The sequence below is a fragment of the Balaenoptera musculus genome, chromosome 16 (assembly GCF_009873245.2).
Source record: "Balaenoptera musculus isolate JJ_BM4_2016_0621 chromosome 16, mBalMus1.pri.v3, whole genome shotgun sequence".
NCBI classification, from domain to species: domain Eukaryota; kingdom Metazoa; phylum Chordata; class Mammalia; order Artiodactyla; family Balaenopteridae; genus Balaenoptera; species Balaenoptera musculus.
In genome coordinates, this window is record NC_045800.1 from 60,743,522 (window position 1) to 60,770,245 (window position 26,724).

At 39.6% G+C, this 26,724-nt stretch overlaps 1 protein-coding gene across 4 annotated transcripts in view; it reads right to left on the reverse strand.

The window, feature by feature from the left end:
- Positions 1-26,522, reverse strand: part of VCL (vinculin) — a 97,406-nt gene extending 70,884 nt beyond the window's left edge. The window contains exon 1 of one of the 4 annotated variants that reach the window (XM_036828857.1): positions 25,991-26,522. In XM_036828857.1, the coding sequence (XP_036684752.1) occupies positions 25,991-26,158 (168 nt within the window). In that variant the 5' untranslated portion in view covers positions 26,159-26,522. The remainder of the gene's footprint in view (positions 1-25,990) is intronic. The other 3 variants (XM_036828859.1, XM_036828860.1, XM_036828861.1) reach the window with 3 other exon arrangements.
- Between the last annotated feature and the right edge of the window lie 202 nt (positions 26,523-26,724).

The following is a 26,724-nucleotide window of genomic DNA, read 5'->3' on the forward strand; positions in this document are numbered from 1 at the left end:
CCACATGGAGGAGAGAGGGATCAGACAGCCCAAGCACAAAGAAGAGCACAGGCCAAGCCTCAAATGGGTTTGAGCACACGGTTGACTAGACAAGAAAAACAGGCTGGTGTGCCTTCAGCAAAGGAAATGAGGCTAGAAAGGAAAGCTGGAGTCAGCCTGGGAAGGGCTTTGTGTGCCAAGGGAAGGCAGAGAGGATTACGTAACTTAACCTGCCCATTTATTCAAAGGCTGTCATCCTTTGTTCTAGATCTAAATCTTTTCAATTCAGTGTTCTATTGCTGTATCAAGTATCAAGTCAAGAACTTCCAAAGAAGCCAGTTTCTAAAGATATGCAGGACCAGAAAGGCATCTTCTATGTGTAAACAGCTGGCAAAACCTATTGAGGAGAGCTGGAGACAAAACTTCCCGTTTTTTAAGCCATCCACCAGGAGATGACAGGAAATGCGCTTTCCTCCTCTCTCCCCACACTATCAAAACAAAAAGTTTCTACAGCAGCCATCTTTTCCAAATAAAAAGAGTAGAGCAATTCAGAAAGGGATTCACAAAATGCTCTTTGTTAACTAGCAGGAATCTTCACGGCTTGTGGTAAAACATTATTCCTGAAGGTCAACCTTAGTATGGGGAAGCATATGCCTAGTACAGGCCACAACTTTGCAAACAAGCGGGAAGTGATCAACTTGACAAATGCTTCTCGAACCTGTGCAGCACCAGGTCATCAAAATTCTTGGCTAGTTAAGCCAAATGTTTTTGCTACATACATGTTAAGAGCACATGTATGGGAATTTGGTGACTTGATTTCTAGTTCCAGCTTAGCTAATAAACGGCTATGTAACCTCAAATAAATCATTTGATTACTCAATTATTTCTTCTGTACTACGTGATCTCATTGGGGGTCTTCTTACTTGTCTACTGTGTGTTGGCCAAACTCCCTTTTAGCTCTCTGATGAAGAAAACTTACTTTTAAATTTATATTTTCTACCTTAAGTCCTCATTTTCTACCTCAAATTCTTTTGCAGAACAAGGTATAAAACGATTAATAAATACAAAATTTTAAAGCTCTCACTTCCTACACATTTTATCTGTATGTTTTATGAGTGTGAGATTAAACTAAAGTAGATGCCTGATTTTTTTAACCTTAAAATAAGTCTTATTCCTTCTGAAAAAAAGACCTATATGTTAAAGGGCTTAAAAAAAAAAAAAAAAAAAACCCAGAGAAAAGAATGACAAATAGGTCTTAGTTATAGTCTTAAGTTCTCAGAAGGTTTTCCAGGTCAGCATTTAACAACAACCCTTTCAAAGTAATCTAACTTTACAGTAAATACATTTTATTGCTTCCAAACTTTATTCCATTGCTGAAACTCAGATTTGTTGGTTCTATTCACTGTTAAAATTATATCTTTTATTTTCTTCTTCAGAGAATTGCTTCTAACTCCTGAGGCCCAATTCCATTCAATTCAATAAACAGGCAGTAAGTGCCAACTATGTGTCCGCTAGGTGCTGGGAAGAGAATGAGATAAGAAATAAAGCATCCTTAGACATAAGAACTGAAATAATGGTAGTGAATGAGTAAAAGGCCTGGGGGCATTTTTAGGGGGCTTGGCAGGAAGATGTTTCTTTTGAAGAGCTCTTACTTCGTTCCATAGTTAATTTAAATATCTTTTGTTCACTACATGACTTTAGTTCAAAATTCTATGTGAGAGGCCTTTTGTCTTCTGCTGTTGTTATTACTCCTTTTATCACAATCTACTCCGATTTGGTTCAGTAATTCAGTAGAGAGATTTGGTTTCTTTCCAGCAAAAAAAAAAAAAAAAAAACCTTGGCTGGTTCAAGTCACTACCCAGACTAAAAAATATGTTAATGTAGATGTGTCCCTTAGCTAGACTAAGTATAAGAAAACAGGAAGACAAAACACAGCAGGGAGGACTTGTGTTAGCGATTTGTACAGTATAAGTGGTAACTATAGAGCATTATGTTAAAAAGGTGGCAGGGAGATGGTAATCAACAGAAGCTGCTAATGTATTTAGACAAGAAGATACAAATGATGAAAATGTAAGCCTAACTTAAAGTTACAGTAGGCCAAGCCAAGCTATGGGGTCAACTGACTGACCAACTGATTATGACCAGACAAGGGAGTGTGCATCCATCTGCCTATTAGTTTGGCTCAAATCAGTGTTTCTTATGGCATAAGTATCAATCTATTATACTGAACAGCCATTCTGATAGGCAGCTGTGTCCAGTACCATGCGTGGGTCATACAAGGATAATAATAATGTATGTGACCCAACATCAGCAACACTTTTGGTTGTTTTCCTGCAGTGCTTGGTGATGGACTTGTGATCTATCCACCCCCTCACTGGTACCTTTTGTATCATTCACAGAGGACACACCAGAGCCAAGTGTTTAAAAAAGCCATATATACCAGAAAAACCAGGACTCTCCAAGCTACTCTGATTTCCAACTCACTCATTCATTTAATCAAGCACTTATTGAGAACTTCCCATGTGGTAGGCAGTATGTACAACACTGTGTGTGATGGGAATACAAAAAATAAGTGAGACTCAGGCCTCGCCCTTCACAGACAGGACAAATGCTTAAACAAACCATTTAACACAGGGTAATGCTCTAACAAGAGTTATATCCAAGTTTCACAGAGGAAAAGAAACTCTAGGAAGGCTGATAAGAGTTCTCCAGGAATAATGGGATTTGGGGAAAAAAGGAGAGGTTTCCAATAGTGGAGAAGCATATGTGAAAGTATGGCCAGTTCAGGGAACACAGACCCACCTGGCTGGAACACAGGGTGTTGAGTGGAGAAGAGGTATAGAGAATAGGAAGTTGAAGAAGCAGAAAGATGCCACATCAGGGAGGGCCCTGTGTGCAATGTGCTTAGACTTTACTCTCTAAGCAGTGGGAAATTATTTCATGGTTCTAAGCAAAAGACATTCTTAGGTTTACATTTCAACAAGAAAAACTCAGCAGCCAGAATGGAGCAGAGGGAAGAAAACTGGGAATACAAGTTCACTTGTTAGTTCATTTACTCAATCAAATATTTATATAACATACCAGTGTCAAATATTAAGACAGTGGTGAAAAAAATACACATGGCCCCTGACTTCATGTAGCTTAGAGTCTTAGTGAAAGATGAACTAAAGCAGCAGCAGTATGGATGGATATGAGGGCAGATGTAAGAAATCCATCTACATGACACTCAGTCCACATAGAGGGTAATGGAGACACCCAGACTCCTGACTCAAGTGACTTGGTAATACATGCAATGGAGGAAGAAAGCCAGCTCTGAGAAAGAAACTAATCAGAAAGTATGGGATGTTCAGATGGAGATAAGGAAATGTTAGAGGAGGAATCATAGAGACGGTTCCTCCGTTTACTTGCCTGGGCTGAAGAAATAGATTGCGGCTGGTGGAAGAACCTGCTGATGAAAAGAGCTGAGAAGGGAATGTCTGAGAGCGGGGTAGGGGGAATGGTAGAACTGTGTGTCATGAAAGCCAAAGGAATAGAGAGTTTCAAGAAACTGAAAAACAGTGTCGACTGCTAGAGAGAGGTTAATGGTTTCTAGTATATTCACAGAGTTATACAACCATCACCAGAATCAATTTTTGAACACTTTCATCACCTCAAAAAGAAATTCATTAGCAGCCACCCCCTTCATTTATCCCCAGCCTTTCCCCACCTCCATCCAGCCTTAGGCAACCACTAATCTACTTTGTCTCTATAGATTTGTCTATTCTAGATATTTGATGTAAATGAAATCATACAATATGTGGTCTTTAATGAATGGTTTCTTTCATGTTGTAGCATGCATCAGTACTTCATTGCCTTTTATTGCCAAATAATATGCCATTGCATGGTTATACCACATTTTGTTTATCACTCATCAGCTGATGGACATCTGGATTATTTCCACTTTTTAGCTATTTTGAATAATGCTACTATGAACATTAGTGTAAATGTTTTTGTGTAGACATATGTTTTCATTTCTCTTGAGCATATACCTAGATGTAGAATTGCTGGATCATATGGTAACTCTATGTTTAACCACTTGACAAACAGCTAGACTGTTTTCCAAAGAGGCTGCACCATTTAACATTCCCACAGGCAATGTATGAAGGTTCAAATTTCTCCACATCCTTGGCAATACTTGTTATTATCTGCCTTTCTTATTACTATAACAATTCTAGTGCAGTGGTGTCTCACTGTGGTTTTGATTTGCATGTTCCTAATGGCTAATCACGTTGAATATCTTTATATGTGCTTATTGACTATATGTGTATCTTCTTTGGAAAAATGTCTATTTAAACCCTTAACTCAGGGGAATTCCCTGGCGGGCCAGTGGTTAGGACTCTGCGCTTTCACTGCCAAGGGAGGGGAACTAAGATCCCACAAGCCAAGCGGTGCAGCCAATAAATAAATAAATAAATAAATAAACCATTTACTCATATTTTAATTGGGTGATGTGTCTTTTGCAAATACTTTCTCCCAGTCTGTGAGTTGTCTTTTTGTTTTCTTGATAGTGCCTTTTGCAACACAGAAGTTTTTAATTTTGATGAAGTTCAATTTATCTATTTTTTTCTTTTGTTGCTTGTGCTTTTGATACAGTATCTTAGGTTTTGCCTAACCAAAGTCATGAAGATTTATTCCTTTGTTTTTTAAAAATTCTATAATTTTAGCTCTTACATTTAGGTCCATGATCTATTTGGTGTTAATTTTTGTGTATGGTGTAAGGGAAGGGTTATTATTTTGTTTAAATAGGAGAAAATTAAGCATGTTGATAGGGTGAAAGAAAGGAGGCAGGAAACCAGACCCTGATTATGAAGCAATGTCTCTGAAGAGGCAGGGATAGAATCTGAAGAGTAGGTAGACAGACCAGCCTTTACCAGAAAGAAAGCCACCTCTTCCTCAAGAGGCAAGGGGGGTAGTGGGGGAAATAAGTGGAGATAGGGAGATAACTATAACTGTAGAGTCTATGGGCTATATGTTCTTCTTAGGAATTTACAAGGCATATTAGTATATTTAAGGATCTAAGATAACCTTCAGACAAGAAGTCGGTTTAATTTTGTTTAATCCATTATTTTCCAAATTCATTTGACCAAGAATTATTTATTTTCTAATGCCTACTAACCTATGGCGGAATTAGAATTTGTAGGATATACTTAGGGAAATGGTGATCTAGGCCAGGAGTTGCAAACTAGTGGCCTCTGTGCAGAATTTGGGCCAAGGGTGATTTTTGTTTGGTCCTTTTTAAAAACAAAAACAAAAAACTTCACAACAATTCAAATTTCTGACATCTCTTGAAATATCAAAAGATTTGGCCATATGAGATCTGCATTCCAGTAAGGAAACAATGTGCAGGAACCCAAATGTTCCATATGGGGAATATACTTTCTGCATCACTCCCTAAAATCTTAACATCCAGACCATTTCACATGTTTATGTCACTGCCTGGTCCCTGTGAGTATCCGAGTTTTTCACTCCGGTACTAGGCAACCCTCTCAGTGTCTACACAGTGAAAAGTTCCTGAAGCCACTCTTAGAAAATCCTTATCCAGCTCCTCTCTAAATATTTTCTGAAAGTGCTCCTCTTGTGAGAGCTATGAGAAAGACTGAGAAGTATTTATGTCAGGAATGACAAAATGAGAGTGTATGGGGCAAGTGCAACCCACAGACCTATTTTGTTTGACCTGCACAGTATTCTTTTTAAATGGGAAATTTCACATTGAAAGAAATAGAGATTTCCAGATTTTATTGACTATCAGGAAGATCTGGTAACACTAGGCCCTGTTTCCATATGGCAACAATAAGCTGAAGATAGCAGCTTTCTTCAATCAGGGCCTGCATTTTTCAATTTACCACAGTCCCTACCACTTCCTGGTGCCCTATAACCCACCTGATTCACTCATTACCTATTTGACCCTGCAGGTATTTGAGTTTGTGCCACCTGATTTAGCAAAAAGATTCCATTCTTAATTAGCACAGTACAGGAGGCAAGCTCCGCAATATCATGAGTGTCATGTAAAATTTTACTTATGCCTCAGCTATTTCACTAATAATGAAACATCCCACTCTCTCCCCAGTATATAGCCACATCAAAAAAAAAAAAGACTGGAAGGAATTACAACATGGAGAGTAGACCTTCAGATGATTTTTATTTTCTTCTTAATCCTTCTCCAACTTTTCAGATTTTTTAAAAAATGAGTATGCAATGCCTTCATAATCAGAAAAATATATGTTAAATTTCTAAAATGTACTAACAGTATTCTTGGTACACAACAATCTATAAAGTGAGACACCACCAGTGCCTAAAAGGTTCAAATTTTGACCAACTGCCAAAAACTTAAATGTGCATCAATAAGAACACAATCAAATGGGTTAAAGAGCAGGTGAACTACATGGGTGGCAAGTTCTAATGTCAAGCAAGCTCATTTGATGCAACATACTTTCCTTACAACTAGTGTTAAGCTGCCTTGGCAGCAGCTGCTTATTCTAACACAACATGAGATTGAGTGTATCAATTAAGGCTAGATAAATGTTAGCAGAGAAGCCCTGCTCACCAGATCCCTATTTATGAAGATACTGTGGGCAGGCTTCCAACTTGCAAATATTTTATTCTCTCCCTCAACTCAGGATTCTTCTGTAGACACAACCACAGACACCTGTGCTCTGGGTGGCCACCAATTTAACAAGCAAGCGAATCATCAGCACAGGAAACTTCTCCCCATCACCCACTTTCTCCCACAACTAACTCAGAAAGATCTTCCATTCTCTTATTTTCATTATTTCTTCAACATACCTATAAACTAATCCTCTATGGCTCTATTAAGGTGACTAGCTGGGCTCCCACAGGCCATTAAACAAAAATCATGGATGAAAAACGTTAAAAAAAAAAAGAAAGCTAAATATTGCTAAGAGAAATTAGGTCAACTCTACCATCTGTCCTGTCTCATACATGATTATAAGGAAATAATGCATACGAATGTGTTTGTACACTATTAAGGTGTTATCAAATGCAGGATGTCTCTGTGCTATATAAATGTTTAGTCCCTTAAGTATCCCAGAGGCCCCATCAGCATCAAAACAGTCTGTATCTTCCTCACTGCCCTCTAACCAAATCTGCTTTTCTCAAACATTCCACAAAACTTAAAATACTCTTATTTTTCTTGTTTTCCTACTTTAACAGCTAGATGCACTTTTTTTTAGCAAATGCATTTTTTTCTTAACAGATTTAGTTCACAAATGTGAAGAATTTCAATTACATTGCAGCTTTTGCAGATAAGCCTGGGTATATAACATATCGTTTGTAACATTGTCCCTATGGAAAAATAACTCCAAATCAATTTGTAAATGAATTTTGAAACATCGCCCATTTTTATGTTTGGAAAACTGAGACGGAGGGCCCATCCCGGAAGGTAACATAGAGTGGTGGGAAAAGAACTGGGGCTTTGGAATGAATCTTACCTTGCTCTGTTATTACTAGTTCTGTGTCCTGGGGCAAGCAACAATCTCTTTAAGCCTCAGTCTCCTTATCAGTAAAACGGAAAAAGTAAAATGTCTCTCATGGCTAAAGGATATAGTAATACACATGTAAATCACCTAATACATACTCTTCCACGGCCTGAAAGATAACAGTGCTAAATAAACATTAGTCGTGTTTTCTTTCCCTCTGCCATTGCTGTACTCATTTGTGACTTCCATTTTATCCTTTAAAAGAAAAAAAAATTTTTTTTAATTGAGCACATGCTATAAGTCAGGAGCCCCCTTATTACCTCATTAAATCCCTTTAACAACTCTATGAGGGAGGTACTACTGCTATCTCATTTTACAGATGAAGAACAGAGGCACGGAGAGGTTGATTGATTTGCCTAAAATCACTCAGTGGTGTTGACTTCAGCATATCCGTGCTCTAATCCTAAACCACTATACTGTTTTTCAAAAATGAGGAATACAAATTTAATGATGCCTAAAGTTTTCTGCTGTAATACTGCATGATTTTACAATTCTTTGGAACTTTCAGATGGCAAGAAGGATAAGAAAACTTCAAGCTCACAACCAGGCAAATATAAAAACTTCAAGCTCACAACGGGCAAATATAAACCATCAAGATGCAGTTTACACTACTGATGTCCAATTGTTTGATTTTCCTTCCCAGAAGCTGGAAGGTTTCCACAATAACATGGGTCAGGCTCACTAGGGGTTCAGCTGCTTAAGCTCCTTAACTGTTATTTGCTTAGAGATGATCAACTGAGTGAACCTGGCTGCAACTAGCTTTCAAAATTGAACCAGGACTAACAATGCAACCTTTTTTTTTTTAATAGGTGTGGTCAAAACTTGAAATAGTAACCCAATGGCAAAAGTAAGTATTGTTACTACTGTTGGGAACCATCCTGCTTGGTAATCGGAGATTATTCACAGTCACTTTTACAGTACAGTAATTGAATTTGGCTCTAGGCTATAATAGACACTCTGACCCATTAAATTAGGGCCATAAGTAAAATTACTCTATTTCTTAGCTCAAGCTACAAACACACTTCTTACAAGCAGCCAGAACTGGAAATTCAATGTTTTGTAATATCAATGTGTCAAATGGTTAAGGCTGCCAATTATAATGCTCATTGGAAAAACTCCTGTTTTATGGTACCTAGAAAATCCCCAAAGTTTTACCTTTAGGCTTTTCTTCTTAATGTTTTTACTTTTTCTTTCTTCTCAACAACTACAAATATAATTTAGTGTGACTACATATGGGCTGAACACAGACTTAATTCTAAACATGCTGAGAAGTGAAATAAGAGAACAGCTACAGCACATCCAGACCAAACTGGCTAAGATGTACAGACAGAAAAAAGCTATCAACCATCCCCAGCAATACTAGTCATGTTCGTGCGTTTTGCAGATTGCATTTCATCACCATTCTTCATATAACATTAACAAATTAGACATAGCCTCTGTCTAACCAACAGAAAGACTTTTACAGGAATATTAAAGTTGATTTCCTTTTGTTTCACTTGCTTCCTAATACAAACTATCAATGATGCAGCCTAGATGTTCAACAGTTGCCACAGACAACTAAACCTTTAGTAAGTTCTGGCTCTACCATCTTAGATAACTTATTCCCAGTTGGGCAAAAGGAAGAAATAGAACTGAGAGAATTACAGCATAATAAGAATCCATTCATCTATTTTTTTATTTGGGGGGGGGGTGGCTTTGTTTTGTTGTTGTTATTGCTTTAAGGAAAGTAAAGACAATGCTGGCAATGCACCTAAACACTAAATTACATTCCTTTTATCTTCAGTCCTTACTAAATATCAAGTTCACTCCTAATGGTTCATCACAGAACAATACAAGTCTATATTTAGTTCATAGATGGAAACCATCCCAAACTGAGAGTTTATATGGAAGGTATAACAGCAGAGAATCCCTGGAGATTGACAGAGAATGTGGAAGGTTTTCATTGTTGAATTTGTGTGAATTCCTACCTTAGCAGGTAAGTTTCTATAAGCCTAGTAATCAACAAATATACTAAAGGCTTAAATAATCATCACACAATTAGGTAATCCTCCTTAGGACAAATCCAAGTTCTCTCTCCAGGGTGTATATACTTCATCAATTGCTAGGTGGACATGGTGTAAGTAAACTCCCTACGAATTCTTTTATATAGCTGATCCCATCAAAAAATATTACTCAGTGGTGTTATAGTCTTTCTCTTTCTTTTTTAATAGAAGAGAAGTAAACCAGAGATCTTAAAGGTGTCTCTGGTATCCTTACATTTTTAGATTGGTTCATTCTTTAAATTATGTCCTAAGAATTCTGTGTGTAAGGCAATGTGCAGGTGATACTTCCTCAGGTGACATAAAGATGCACAGTTGGGAAGTTTATGGCCTGGAATAGCATCAGAACTACATAAATGACTCTGGTGAGTGCTAACGGGGAGACAGAACTTAGCACTACTGGGGGCATGTGGACAGAGAGCTCAACCAGTTGCTGAGATAAGGGCAGTTTTCAGTACTTGAGCTGAGCCTTAAGGCATAGATTAAATTTCTGGAGGGAAGAAGGCATCTTAGATGGAAGGAAATGCAGCATGTACATAGAAGCAGAGGTGAGACAACCTGGAGTTTGTTCATGAAACAGCCAGCAGTACTACTGGGCTAGTACAGGCTTCATGGGAGGGGCAATATGGTAGAGTAGGACCGGCAATGAATTCTGATTTTGGCTTTTCCACTGCCAAAGGTACCTGCCTTAGACATATTGTTGATTACATCTGAGAATACATTTTCTCATTTTTAAAACTAGAGAGTTGGATCAGAAGATCTCTGAGATCTTATTTCCAACTTTATAACTCTATGACTCTAGGTTGAGGGTTAGCAATTTTTTCCATAAAGGGCCAGAGAGTAAATATTTTAGGCTTTGTGGGTCATATGGTCTCTGCCACAACTTCTCAACACTACTGTAGTGTGAAAGCAGTCACAGAAAATATGTAAATGAATGGGCATGGCTGTGTTCCAATACAGCTTTATTTATGGATATTAAAAATTTAATTTTATTTAATTTCATGTGCAGCAAAACATTATTCTTCTCTTGACTTTTTTCAAATACTTGAAAATGTAAACACTATTCTCAGCTCCTGGGCAGTACAAAATTTGGCCCACAGGCTGTAGGCTGGTTTCTCCACTCCACAGAGAAATAAGAACAGAAAGGGCTGGCGTGTAATAGCCCTCAAGAGCTAGAATAAGATAGACAATATTGTACTATAATTATATAATGTGATAAATATCACAACAGCAATCATATTGCAATAAATAAATGTATCAAAGAAACATTGTATACCTTAAATTTTAACAATGTTATAGCAAATATATTCAATTTTTAAAAAGAGCTAGAAAAGGGAATTTAATTTAGAAAACAATGGGAGGAGGTGCCAATTTCTGGGAAGAAAGTGTTGCGATCAGAGTTGTATTAGAAGCTTTACGCGGCAATAATGGATGGGAGTGAGAGATTAGTAGATAACTATCAAGAACTGAAAATATTAAGCCTAATCTAGGCTGGTAGCTTTGAGAAAGGAGAAAAAAAAAAAGCTATGGAAGAATCAACAAAATACTACTTGAAAAAAGATGAGGAAAAGGTTTATTTCACAAACATAATAAAAGAGGTCAATTTCCAGACAAGAAGGGGGGAAAAGGTGATTTTTGCATTGCCATTCCTCAGTGCCTTCAGTAGAGTATATGACTGCAGCAGATTAAGGAATTTGCCTTTTTGTGGAAGCTTTCAAACAAACAGCCCAAGTTGGAATTTCCAGTTCCAAGATAAGAGTTCTCGGGTATATATCAGGTAAAATGTAGCCTTCATGTTTTGGTTTTGGAGATGCAATAGATATGGCAGTTTTAGAGATGATGTTTATTTATTTATGGCTCCTTTTACTCCAGAGAATTTTCAGCAGCCTTCACAAATTAGGAAAGAGTATTCATCCAGTGCACCTAGATATATCATTGCCTTGAGAATTTTAAAATCACCCTGCTGACTGTGACTCAGAATTTATATCTATCTTTCCTTGCTCTGACAGAAGAAAAAACTGCACTGCTGCAAATACAACCAATTCAACATTCAAGTGTCTATCAAGTGTGAGTAATCCAATTCGATGGAAGCACTACATGCTTTCTAGAACTCAAATTTGGAAGCTGAGTGGGGCTGGAGGAAGAAGGGGTGCAAACAGACATGCACATAGTAGCTCTAACTCATGGTAGAATTTGATAGGAAACATAGTCAAACCTCACGGAAACACAGCAAAAGGAGACATTAACTTCAACTAAGCAGCCTGGACAGAGCTTCATAGAGAAAGTGGCATCAACACTGGGCCCATTTTAACATGAGAGGAAGAATAATTCCAGGCAGTGAGAATAGTGCAAATAATAACAATAAAAAGACGTGGGAAAACACTGGACTTATTTTTTACCTCAAAAGTGGTACATGTTTATTGTTAGGAGACAAACATGAATTATGGTAAGAAAAAAAAAAAATTTTAACCTGAAACCCCACCACTCAATCCCACCACATTTTAGTATATGCTCTTTCACATATAAAATAATGCAAAATGGGATCATTCTAAACATATCCGCCTCCTGTTTTTTGCATAACATCTTAGCATAGATATCTTTCCATGCCAGCTTGGAATATACATTGGAATGATTAAAAACCACTGGCATACCTGAGTTCAAGGGTAAGTATAGCCCTTCCCTTACAGACCTTCCTTTGAGCTCCCAATTTCAATTTGATCTTTTCTTTGTCTTTTTCCAAGATTTTTCTTGCATCCACATGAGAACAAAAAGGTATGGGTATAACTTGTTGTATCAATAAAATCATTGTTGACTTCTTTTAAATTTGATAAGGACTCTAGGTTTTCTGTCCTGCATTTCAAAGTGATCTCATTTGTATAATTAAAATACTTAAGCTCTGGTCCTGCCACTTACTAGCTCAAGGCTCTATGAGCCTTAGTTACCCCACCTGTAAAATGGGAGTAATAACCACATAGTATAAATAAAATAATTTGTTTTACTGATGTATTTTTGACATTGAGAATACTATGAATCCAAATGTAAATTAAGTAATAAAGAGGCTGTCTCTAGAATTTGGCCCTCTTTACCTGCATTCTTCCCACTGCTTGAGGCAACCTTTACCATCTTAGATGGATGGCTCTCCAGCTCCTGTGTCTCATTTGCCAATCTATCTCCTCGCCACTACCAGGGATATCTTACCAAAACCCTAAGCTATCCACGTTATACCTCAGCTTAAAATCCCTCCATTGCCTGACATCCAGTGCTTAGAATGTTCCCCTTCTAGAAATTATCCTATAAATGTACTTGCACGTGCATAAAATGACATATCTATGTCATTCATTGCCACACTGTCTGAATTAGTAAAAGATCATAAGTAACGTAAGATCCTTCCACAAGGGTCTAGTTAAATAAATTGTTATAACCACCAATGGATTATATTATGTAACTATCAAAAGAAGAGAAAGCTTGTATATAATAAGCTACAAGGATATATTGTAATACAGCACAGGGAATATAACCAATATTTTATAATAACTATAAATGGACTATAAACTTTAAAAATTGTGAATCACGCTATTGTACACCTATAACAGATAATATTGTACGTCAACTATACTTCAATTTAAAAAAAAAGAAGACGGGACTTCCCTGGTGGTCCAGTGGTTAGAACTCTGCACTTCCACTGCAGGGGGGCGCAGGTTTGATCCCTGGTCAGGGAACTAAGATCCCACATGCCATGCAGCACAGCCAAAAATTAAAAATAAATAAATATAAAATAAAATAATAAAATAAAATAAAATAAAATAAAATAAAAAAGAAGAGAAAGCTCTATACAAACTGATAAGAAATGTTCTCCCAAATAGGTTAAGGGAAAAAAAATCAGGGAACACGACAGTATAACAGGACATCTTTTGTATAAAAGAGGAATACATATTGCCTAAATATGCATAACTATCTCTAGAAACACACCCAAGACATTTGGTTTCCTTTGTCCATTAGTTTCCTATGAGGAGGGAAACCAGGTGGCTGGAGTTCAAGGGTGGGAGGGAGACTATTCACTATATACCTTGCTGTACCTTTTAAATTTTGAACCAGGTAAATTTTTCACTTATTCAAACAGGTATACCTTCCAAACTAGTAGTTAAGGTCCCCTGACCTTTACATTCAACTCTATTACTCCTATATCAATAGGACATCTGAAAGAGATTCTATCCCTCCTTTCAGGCTAGAGATACTAACCTCTTCCAGTATCCAGCTTAATATGTAGTCATTAAATATTTGTTAAATTAATTTGGCTGTTCCAGAACAAGATGAATTCTATTTCACAAATGCATTGTACTTTTTAACTCTACCTGGAAGGGCCGATTCCATTTACTTTAGTGACTACCCCTTCAGTTTTTTCTTTTTCAGAAAATAGGACAGGGCTTCCCTGGTGGCGCAGTGGTTGAGAATCTGCCTGCCAATGCAGGGGACACGGGTTCGAGCCCTGGTCTGGGAAGATCCCACATGCCGCGGAGCAACTGGGCCTGTGAGCCACAATTGCTGAGCCTGTGCGTCTGGAGCCTGTGCTCCGCAACAAGAGAGACCGTGATAGTGAGAGGCCCACGCACCGCGATGAAGAGTGGCCCCCGCTCGCCGCAACTAGAGAAAGCCCTCGCACAGAAACGAAGACCCAACACAGCCATAAATAAATAAATTAATGTAAAAAAAAAAGAAAATAGGACAATGAATGTTTGGGATAAATCCCAAATCCTAAGTCCCAATTTTTGCTTCTAAACTGGGGTGGAAGAGGGGAGAGATACAATTTTACCCTCACTATTGCTCCAAACAAAGGAGATATCAATCATAAATTCAAATGTCTGAATTTTTCATGGGAAACTGGCAATCAAAGGCTCAGGCACCTAAACTGTGAATGATATTTTCCCCACAGTTGATAAAACTGTATATTCCACAACATATGGAATTCTACTGAAAGCTTTCACTGGCACTTTGCCTTGTTGAGTAAAAGAAGTTATACTTAGACATTAAAAAAAAAAAATCAACACTGCCTTTTCATTAGACTAACATTTAAAATATGACTTAAAAATCATGGAAAAATATATTAATATATCTAACACTCACTGAAATCTTTAACTATGTGTCAGGCATAGTTTTAAACATTTTTACAAACTCATTAATCTTCACAATTATACACTCCAAGTCAGATACAATGATTAGCTTTGTTTTACAGAAGAGGACTATGAGAAACAGAAATTACTTTCTCCAATGTTACATACTTTGCAGGTGTCAGTCAGTGGTAGGATTTAAACCTTAGGAGTTCAGCTCTACAGCCTTTACACTTAACCATTACACTATAGGTGATTTATCTTATATCTATATCTAAAGTCTGACTTTGGTATTTGCCAACTCATACCAGATGCACTTTGCCAAAGTTGGCTATTCTGTTCATTTGCAAAGCATCAAAACTAATAGAGAATCCCAAACCCATGTTCTATATTTCTTTGAATTTACATATCCTGCATAATCCTATGTTGGGCAGGATTATCCCCATCTGCACTCCAGGACTCTATGCCTGGAATTAATTCATTCAGGAAACATGAATTGGATGATCCTACTGCATGCAATACCCTGTGCTAAGCAATGATTTACTGCTGCTTTCCTAATCGCAGTTAAATTTCACCAAGATTCACCCACAGCATGATATACATTTGTCTAAAGAAGCATAAAACAGTTCGGGGTATGGAAGCAGCAAATGGTCTTCCCACTTGTTTGTTCAACAATTATTCCTCAAGACTCTACTATGTGCCAAGCACTTTGATGGGTGCTGAAAATCAGGGGCAAACACGGCAGAGCCAATATTTGCCCCTGGGGCTCTAGTGGGGGAAAGATGTTCAAAAAGTAATAATCACACAAATAATTACTTACAACTGTGAAAAGCACAGTAAGGAAAAAAATAATCAAGAAGAGGGCAGCTGAAGCCAATGCTCAGAGGTCTTTTCCTAACTAGGGGGCCCACCACCTGCTTATTCTGCTGCTGGCCCACTCACATTTTCTCCATGGCTCCAAGGAATCAAAACTGTAGTTACAGTACTAGCGTACAACCCTTTGAAGTAAATAATTTAAATTCTGCAACAATTTCATGGATGGAGAAGATGTAGATAAGCTAAATCTTTTATAAGATCATAAATTTCATCTGTATTTTAACAACCTGAGGCCACAGACCATGTCTTATATACCCTACTATTATTCAGAACACCAGGCAATGTGCACAGCTAGAGTCATAACTAATTTTAGTGGTTTGGGGGGGAAAAGCCACAGAATAAGAAATTTAAGTGTTACTAGAGATTTACTAGCACATTTATATACCCTTATCTACTTGAATTACATGAATAAAAACATGTTGTCCACCTTACAGATAAAAGATGCGCCAGTTCTCCAGGGATGGGGTGGGGACAGAGAGAAGGCTGGAAATATAGGGAAGCTAGATAAGTTGATAGCTGGTCCCTCAACTTTCAACTCTAAGAACAAGTATACCATTTTTCTTTCTTCACAGAAAGCCTACTTGTGGGAAAAAGTTAAGCTTATTTCAAAAACAAGGAATGACTTTGGCTTGGATTGTCGCCAACTGCAATGAAATTCAGCCACTTTCCCCTTAAAAGTCATCCAACTGGAAATCTAATCAGTGGGAAACTCTCTAAGGGCCAAACACTCTATATTTTCTGCAACTTCACGATATTTGTAAAACATTTTTAGTTCTAAGATTCACTACCTCTCATCCTCTATGCATACACACATTGCACACTCATACCCATCCAATGAGCTGCCTTCTCATAGAAGTGACAGAATTTTTTGGAATCTAAAGTTCCAATATGTAACCAACACAATATAATATTTATGAACCTTTGTTTCTTTTTGTGATTATGCAGGCATCTGCATATAGCAACATTTGAGCGCAGAAGAAGAGTCATCAAGCCATCCAATGGAGGCAAGAGATAGTGAGCTATCTTCATCATGAATGAGCCTAGAATGACTAGCAGGTATACAGAGTATCAAGGCACAACACACTTATCAAAGGAATACCACGATCAAGAGACTGGGATAAGCACGGCACCAGGGATATCAAGAAGAATATAACCCAGTCCTTGTCCTCCAGAAACCAACAGTCTTAAAGGGAGACACCCTAGGGGAGTAAGGAAGGAGGGGAAAAAAAACAAACAAACACACAATCAACTCAATCATCCAAAGACTGATGACCCAGCATACAAGGACACAAGACCTACAAAGCCTTACCAAGAGACTGGAAGGAAGGTGAGGAATCCCCAACTGCCTATGTCTAATTATACAAGTCCCCTTTTATCCATTACTCTATCATACTCTATCCCTTTGTCTGCACATAATGCACATACTTAAATAGATTTAATCAATGTAAAGACCCCATATCTTTAATAAGGATGTTGAGATTAGAAGTTCTTTCGGGATCTAGCCCATTATTTTGAACTTATTTCATTCCACACTTACTGAAAGAGCAGTTAGCCAAGTACAGCATGGCTCCCTAAACAGCACATGACAGAGAAAGTCATGGGTTGTTGTAACTGACTGGGTTTCCTCACTTTTCTTTGCAAATTCTTGAGCAGGAAAGTGAATTAAACGGTTTGCAGGGGGAAGGGTGTTAATGGTGAAAAGGGATAAGAGCTGGTGCATCTATATATAGTTAAGTTTGTATTTATATCTAGGGAAACAAATTGGTTTGGAGTAGAGAGAAAAGACAAAAAGACAAATCAAGTTCAAATAGACTGTAAAAGGCTGAGGAACACTGTGAGACGACTGTGACTAAAGATAGATTTTTATAAATTTCAACAATAAAAATGTAATACTTTTGTAACAAGAGAAATTTTGTTCTTTTTGAAAGACTATAGGAAGCTCAGCATGACAAAAATGATTATTAATAGTATACTGTTCACTAGTATTATTTTTAGTGTTAAAGATAAAACATTAACGATGATAAAAATACAAATGAACAAAAATCCCCTACTTATATATTTCAACTTCCTTCCCTAACAAACCTTTTTGCAGATTGTTAAGAAGAAACAGGTAAGATAGCCTTCCTCTCATAATCATTCCCAATGGAAACTGAACAAATACGAAAATGACAGAAAAAAACAGAGAAGCAGGCGCCTAGATAACTCAAAACTTATGTTATCCAAACTAAACTGTCTATGTGGCCCAATCTACCCCAATGCATATTGTAAGAATTCTACAGGTCCAATGTGCAAGGAACAGAAAGACAGATGAAAGCCTGCAATGGGAGGTCCTTCCTCCCATATACCAACTTTTGTCTCTGGGTGTTTCAGAGTCTTATTACAGATTTGAACTTTACTCCTTAAATTTCACTCTGAAGTATTTATACTACATAGCACTGAAGGCTGTTGGAGCTTAAAAAAGCCAAAGCTGAAATTTGTTTTCTTCTTTTAGTCCTGTCTATATGGGAAGGTTTAAGAGCAGACTGGCCTGAAAGCAACATCAACTAATAGAATGGCCCTTTTTCAGCAACAGTCCTGAGCACGGAGCATTATCCTAGAGAGAAACCTTGCTGGGATACCAGCTAATCTCTGATATTCACTCTTTAAGGACTGCTACTTCTTTTGATACTGCTCTAATGCTGGTTTATTATGTAAAAAGTATACCCCACTGTCATGACCATGACATAAGGTTCAATGAAAAGGTTGGGCCTGGATCAGCCAAAAAACAAAAAAGCAGCAGATCAACTTTCTGATATCTTTTGTCTCCTGCCATATGGTTCAAGGAAATAAAGATCTCTTAATGAGGAATTCATGACTCAGTATGATACTACACTGTAACCAGCAGAGTTCCAAATAATATATCAACACCTGGTCTAAATTGTTATGTTTTAAAAAGACAAAAAGAATGCAAAATCCCAATGCCACTTTCAGATAGGAGGCAACATATTCTCACATTATGAATTTAGTAAGTGGCCTGCATAGTTGAAATGACTCTGAAACAGAGAACCACAACCCAAAATAGCCTGAACACTTTTGTTATCTCAAACAATGGGCAGTTAGCCATTCATTCCTCCCTCTTAGTATATATTCTACTTGTTTCAGACAAGGCCCATTATAAATTTGAAGAGACTGTTCAAATTCAGCTATACCAGATGTCTGAAAGCTGGGGATGGAAAATTGTAACTGCACAAAAATTCCTATTACAATATTTTGTGCATAAAAAAATGAATGATGGGCTTCCCTGGTGGCGCAGTGGTTAAGAATCCGTCTGCCAATGCAGGGGACACGGGTTTGAGCCCTGGTCTGGGAAGATCCCACATACTGTGGAGCAACTAAGCCCGTGCGCCACAACTACTGAGCCTGCACTTTAGAGCCTGCAAGCCACAACTACTGAGCCCACATGCCACAACTACTGAAGCCCGCGCACCTAGAGCCCGTGCTCTGCAACAACAGAAGCCACCGCAATGAGAAGCCTGCGCACCTCAACGAGGAGTAGCCCCTGCTCACGCAACTAGAGAAAGCCGGCCCGCAGCAACGAAGACCCAACGCAGCCAAAAATAAATAAATAAAAATAAATAAATTTATTTTTTAAAAAATGAATGCCATATATATATATATATATATATATACACACACACACACACATATATATATATATAGTTAGTTCGTTTAAAAAAAAAGTTATATTGCACACCTATGACCAGCCTGACATTGAAAGGGGCAAACACAACAGACATGGCCCCTACCACTGAGAAACTTACAACCCAATGAAGACAAACACTGACCAAGTATAATGACTGTCACAAGCGAAAAAAATACATGCTATGCTGGACTTTAGACTGTGGATAATTAAGATATTCCCATCCTACCCTCTTTCTAGGTGTGCCAGTAAAAGACCAGGAAGTTGTCAGAAAGCTTTTAAAATAATGACCCTCTCAGTTGTGATACATATAAAACGTATTTTATATATACATATATACAAACACACACGTATATGTGTATATATATATATATATATATATATATATATATATATATATATAAGTGACCGGTAACTAAGTATATAAAATAACCAGACTCCTTTTTTAACCAATATACCAGAAATATTAAAATCCAAATAAGTCCCATCTCCATAAAAACAGTTGCCTTAATGCTGCCCTTACTCCTGACTATAGCAGAAGGAGTCAACTTATGATACTGTGGTTGATACCACAAAACTTTTACTCTAACTTTTATTTTGTCCATAAAATATAAAATAACTTTTATTTTGTCCATTGTTATACCAGTGCTATTTATAAAACAGCTTTAGAAAAGCCCAACTTTCCACCGTGTCAATATATATAAACAAATATTTAAATTGGGGCTCCATTAAAATTATAAACATAGTTGTAGAAACATACAATCTCCAAAACTCTTCCATTCTCTTTATTTATTATTTATTTTTGGCTGTGTTGGGTCTTCGTTTCTGTGCGTGGGCTTTCTCAAGTTGTGGCAAGTGGGGGCCACTCTTCACCGCGGTGCCCGGGCCTCTCACTGTTGCGGCCTCCCGTTGCGGAGCACAATATCCAGATGCGCAGGCTCAGTAGTTGTGGCTCACGGGCTTAGTTGCTCCGCGGTATGTGGGATCTTCCCAGACCAGGGCTCGAACCCGTGTCCCCTGCATTGGCAGGCAGATTCTCAACCACTGCGCCACCAGGGAAGCCCTTCCATTCTCTTGATCATGAGTAAATGCTAAGTCCTACTTGTATATCTCTTTTGATCTAGAGACAAAGTGTTTCAAATGAAACTTCACGATTCCCCAAAGAATCCACAAACCTACTATAAATACTATTTAAATACAGAAATCCTACAAACTTACTTTAAATACTATTTAGTTCTCATAGACTTCAAGCTAAGCAGCCATAAATACTAGAAAAGCCTTTACGTGTTTGGCAGACATAAATACTTGTGTTATCTGTATCTATTCTTTTTTTTTTTAATGCTGCAAAATTGAATGTCACTGTGAAACAGAACACTACCTTCACATCATTTTTTTTAATATAGGCCCTTCACACAGGCCATGCCAAAGCCAGCCTTTAAACAGATAATCTTGCCAAGCCCAGGAAAAATGGAAACTCTTTGACTAACAACATTCTCGTTGCTTCTGATTCAAGCTAGAAAACTTCTAGTGATATTTAACAACTTTGTTCTAAGTGGACACAGAATGGTGGAGTGAAAAGAGCAGAGGGTCCAGAGTAAGAGAAACAGAGTTCAAGTCCAAGCTCCACCACTAACTAGCTGTGCCACTGTGGGCAGGTTACTTAACTTCCCTGATCTACAGTATCTTCATCTGTAAAATTCAGACCATAGCAATACCTACCTTAAAGGACTGCTATGAGATTATACATATGAAAGCATTTTATAAACCATAAAGAATTATACATTCTTATTATTTACCTTATTAATTTTTTCCTTAATATAGGAATTTATATGTTCATTTTAAAAATTGGAAAATACAGAATATGAAGAAGAAGAAAATCACTCACAGGCCTGTCACCCAAACACTGTTATTTATTTTAACTGAAATAAGTCCAACATCAACCAAAAGAAATTAAAGTAGGAATAATTTCAGATGTTAATATAGATAATTTATAAACGACAAAATTGATTTCTTTTTAAGAGCAGAACAGTCTTTCCCATCTATCAGTTTAAAGACAATGCTGCTATTTGTCCCAGAGCTGGTCCCAACAGGGTATGATATATGGGTGAGGCTCATAAAAGTAAAGGCCACAAAAACGTCCGAAATAAATATTTCATGAGCCCCAGGAGTAGTTACAACACATGCCCTCAGATGCAATGGAGAAGCAAAGTGTATGAACCCCCATTAATAAAACTGGCACGACTATATGGTCACAAAGACTGTCAGATTTCTATGGGCCACTTCAATGGGAAAAAAGAAAAATTTATATACCATGCTACAAGACAGACAGTCTAAGACTTCTGAATTTTTCACACTGCTGACTGAATCCCATCCTTGGAACCTGTACCCCTCCTCTATTTTTCCTTTCCTATCCATCTTTCTCCTAGGCCCCCTCCTTGTTTTGTGACTGCATTAGAATCATTCTCTGTGTTTAAAATGGCCTTATTTTATACAATGGAATATTATTCATCAACAAAAAGGAATGAATTTCTGACACATACTACACCACAGATGAACCTTGAAAACATTATGCTAAGTGAAAAGTCCTACACAAAAGGCCACATATTTTCTGATTCCATTTATATGAAATGTCCAGAAAGGGCAAATCCACAAAGACAGAAAGCAGACTGGTGGTTGCCTAGGGCTGGGGTGCTGGGGGATGGGAGAGAATCAGTGATTGTAATGGGTATGAAGTTCCTTTTTGAGGGAACTGTCCTAAAATTAGACTGTAGTGATGTTGTGCAATTCTGTAAATATACTAAAAAAAAAAAACAACACTGAATTGAGTGTTTAAATGAGTGAATTGTATGGTATGTGAATTATATATCAACAAAGCTGTTTTTTAAAAAATCGTCTTATTCAGTTGAAAAAAGGACATGTAAATAATCCCATCCTACCCTCTCCCTAAGGGTAGAGTAAAAGTGATGACTCAATTGTGATGATATATATATAAAGTGACCAGACTACTTTTGTTTAACAAATACACATGAAAAATTACAAATCCAAATGAGTCTTGCTTAATAATTTCCTAAATCAAAACTTGGTCCTCAGATTCTCCATAATTCTATGCCTTTGTTTAGGTATTCTTTCCACTTGTAATGCCTTTCTTACCATGTCTTTAAAAGTTCCAATCCCACCTTCTTTAAGGCCAGCTCAGAGGTTACCTCCTCCATGAAGCCTTCCCCATGCTCTCAAGAAGAGTAACCTTACCTTCCTCTGAACTTCTATGATACTTCACTTCCTCTGGGCCACTTAGGACCTTCAATCCAGTATTATACTTATTCTGCCCAATATCATACTTATCGCTTTGATGTTAGAAGGGGGGTGTCTCAATAAATACCTACCTGATAAGTGGATGACTATAGCTTAACAATTCAGAATTTCATCATCACTTGGTAAATTTTAATTTTGGAAATATCCAAAAGTCACTTTAGACTCAAGAATGGTACATAAAGTAGTAGGGTTAAGAAATGCCCACTTCAGACAAAATTTTCTTGACCAAAATAAAACAAATTAACTTGACATATGTATGTAAATAATCAGTAAGAAATTCCCAAAGAGAAGCACTGGAATAAGGATATAGCCTCCCAAGGTAACTGAAAGAAACCTGAATTGTATAAATTCCAGAATATTTGTTCAAAAATCAGATTCATTAATTTATAGTAGCACCGTGTGTTTTTTTCCTGAGAGTTCTATTATCAAGCTCTACTAATTCTTCTTCTACTATATTTCTAATTTTTTTTTTTGAATTTTTTATTTTATTTATTTATTTTATTTTTGGCTGTGTTGGGTCTTCGTTTCTGTGCGAGGGCTTTCTCCAGTTGCGGCAAGCGGGGGCCACTCTTCATCGCGGTGAGCAGGCCTCTCACTGTGGCGGCCTCTCTTGTTGCGGAGCACAGGCTCCAGACGCGCAGGCTCAGTAGTTGTGGCCCACGGGCCCAGTTGCTCCGCGGCATGTGGGATCTCCCCAGACCAGGGCTCGAACCCGTGTCCCCTGCACTGGCAGGCGGACTCTCAACCACTGCGCCACCAGGGAAGCCCTCTAATATGGTTTTAATTCCTGCTCCATTTTCCCTGCCACACCCAAAGTCCAGGCCCTCATTTTCCTCATGACCAACCAATTTTAAAAGTCTCCTAATTTATCTTCCTTCCCATAGTTCCTTCTTTCCTTCAAAGATATCAAGCCATCCCATGTGCCAATGTTGAGGGTAGGAACAGGGAAGCACATACCTATCATATGAGGCCTGTTCTCCAGACACAGTCTAGTTGGGAACTTGATACATGTACACAATTCATCACAATATTCAGCAGCATATAGACAGGGCCACAACTGACACCCAGGATTCCAAGCAATGGGTAGGTCCTCGGGCCTCCCCAGAACACAATCTATACAGTCTCCCTCACACACTGTCCTCATCCTATCCCTTCCATTCTCTTTGTTCGTCTTATTGGACTTCTGTTAAAGTGCCCATATGGCATGCACCAATTTCATCTCCAGTTTCTCTCCAACTTGCCTCCTGAGCTAAGCAAGACAATCTACTTGCTGTAATCTGGAAGTCACCTATTCACAAGTACCTTTGTTCATGATTAACTACTTACCAACACAACCCTCCCCACTTTCTCTCTGCTAACTCCTATCTACCACCAATCTCAAGTCCCTTCTTTTGTAATGTATTGGGAAGTTTGCAATTACATGTAATTTTGTTTTCAGCTTATCAATGGCCTCATTTTTTTGGTATTTGTCTCACAGTATCTATTAGTGTTTCTTAACTAAGGGACTATATCAAAGCCACCTATGGAGCTTCTCAAAAACACAAAGGCCTTGACCTGACCCCCTAAAGAGCTCCTCAGTAAGTCTGGGGTGGGAGCTGGACATCTTTATTTCTAAAAAGCCCCACTGGTGATTCTGATACACATCTCAACCTAAGAACCACTGATTTATTAAAATGCTCCCTATATAGCAGACATTCAATTCTTATTAATTCATGCATTGAAGCTCATAAATAACTTTTTTCTAAATAGCCTAACCAGATATCAGCCCCTAGACTATACACTAGCTGTGTTCCAAGTGCAACATGTGGTTTTAAGATTTCATTTCCTGAAGTACTCCTTGGAGGGACACTATTACCTTGTCTCTTTACATTGTTTCCTATTTGTTGAGAAATGGAGGCCTGGAATGCAGCCATGTTAGACAACACTACATAAGAATGTACTCCGGAGTCTTAGATTAAAATTAGTTATAAAAAGAACAAGAACAGTGTAGAACTAAACGTTTTGAATGAATTCAGTATTCTTCCTGAATACAGTCTAACTAAATCTACACAGAAGGCAGATGGGGAATTTGGTCAGTAGCGTTCTCCTAGTTACCAGTCTCCTGAACTGTCTCCTGAACTGGGCCCCTGAAGACTGAGGAAGACTTTGAGCAGCTGAAGTGCGCTGAAGTGCTCTAATCAGATAAGGAACCCAAGCCCCACCCAGACCCACAGTTGCCTACCAGCCTCCTAACTACCCTGGAACACACTCGTTGCACAGCTCAGTGGGGAAGCCGTATAAAATTTTTCCAAACTTGTTTCTCACAGGCAGCAGCAGTCTGCGTCACCCACCCAGGGTGGGAAAGAAAAGTGTGGTATTAGCCAGCGGAGTGTTAGGAGACTGGTCACAGCACCTCTTTTCCCCTTTCAGAAGTGGACTCCGCCTCCTCCAGGAATCACCTAAGTTATTAGTCACAGCTGTGGGCTACAGGGGTCTGCAGAGCCACTTCGCCATCTAGGAAAGTTGTGGCTCGGGGAGGAGACGCCCCGTTCTTTTCTCCGGCAGGGGCCGCAGATCCCAGATTCCACAGGCCTCTCCCAGCAGCTCCATCTTGCTTCCTGCCAGGAGGAGGGGCCGACGAGGAGGGCCCCCGAGTCTGGAAAGGCCCCAGTGGGAGGAAGCCGTTTGACAGCAGGTAAAGCCAGGTGGAAATCTCCACGGGAGTTGGAGGAGGAGGAGGGGGAGGAAAGGCAACAGGGTTAAGCGAAAGGGGAAAAGGGATTCGTAGTCATGAATTACTGCATAAAGAGATAACCCGGTGTTTGTGGGTGCCAGAGGTGTGAGCAGAAGTAGAATGCCCGGGAAAGTAGGAGACAGGGACGAGTGGCCACTAAGACAAGTGGACAGAAGGGTCGGACGCGGGGAGCTCTGGGGAGGGCTCAGAGGTGGGTGAGGCGGGTTTCAAGGTGAGGGGCAGAAGTATTAGAAAGGAGAACAACGTGGCTCAAATAAGAATCCCTGGAAGGAAAGGCAGGGAATCAGCAGAGGAGCCCGCCAGCCCAGAGGCCAGACTGGGGAGGCCTAAAAAGGAGCTGAAAGCAAGGCTGTCAACGGGAGGGGCGACAGCCTGCTGAGGCAAAGGGGCTATCAGATATCCTAACGCCTATCATTTATTGAGCGCTTACTATGGGTCATAAGCTGCGCTAGCCACTTTATAAATACCACCTCGCTGAATCTTCACAACAAACCCGCAAGACAGGCATTATTATGATTGCCCCCATTTTATAGATGAGGAAACTGAAACCCAGAGAGGCTCGGGGGCTTGCTCAAGGTCACAACGCGGGGGCGTCAGGATTCAAACCCGAGGCGGTCTGGCTCCCGAGCCCACCGGCAAAGCCACAGGCAGCGCAGGGGAGCCGCGAGGCGAGCCGGAACCCCAGGGACGTCTCCCGCCCCCGTTCCCCATCCCAGGCCCAGCGCGCTCACCCGAACGAGGTTACTGACGGCCGCCTGCACGGCGGCCACAGGCGCAGTGAGGTCAGGGATGGCTTTGCCGTCCACCTCGCCTTCCTCGTGCATGATCACCAGGTGCGAGATCTGCTGCGCCACCGGCTCCAGAATGCTCTCAATCGTGCGCGTATGAAACACCGGCATCGCGGCGGCGAGCGGGGCGGCGAACCGCGGGCTACAGAGAACTGAGAACGGCGGGGCCGGGAATCCACGGAGAGACGGACTCTGAGCAGCGACTACGGAGTCCGGGCTTCCCTCGGCGTAACCAGCCTCGCGGGCGCCCCGCCCCCTCTCGTCGCCGCGCCCAATGGCAGCGCCGCTCAGACCCGGGCCTCCACTCCTATTGGCCCCGCTTTGAGATGCTCCGCCCACGCAACCGCGCCGCCAAGGCCCCGCCCCGCCCCCATTCCCAAGGGAGGGGCCTGGGATTGGGGCTGAGCCGCGGGTTTTGCGACCGGATTCCCGAGCCCTAACGCCGGGCGCTCCTTATAAGGGCATGGTGGGAGCGGAGCGTGCGGCTGGAGTCGGGGCCCCGCCCCCCAGGGCTGCCTCCAGTGTTGGCTCTGCAGAGCTCCGCCCCTCTGCAGAATCACCTCAGCGGGGCGGGGTCTCCTCACCTCAGACAGCGCTGGAGTCTGAAGAAACCAGGGAGCTGTAAGTCTTCACCCTGCTCCCCAACTTTTCCCTTCACACGACGCCCTCAAAATACA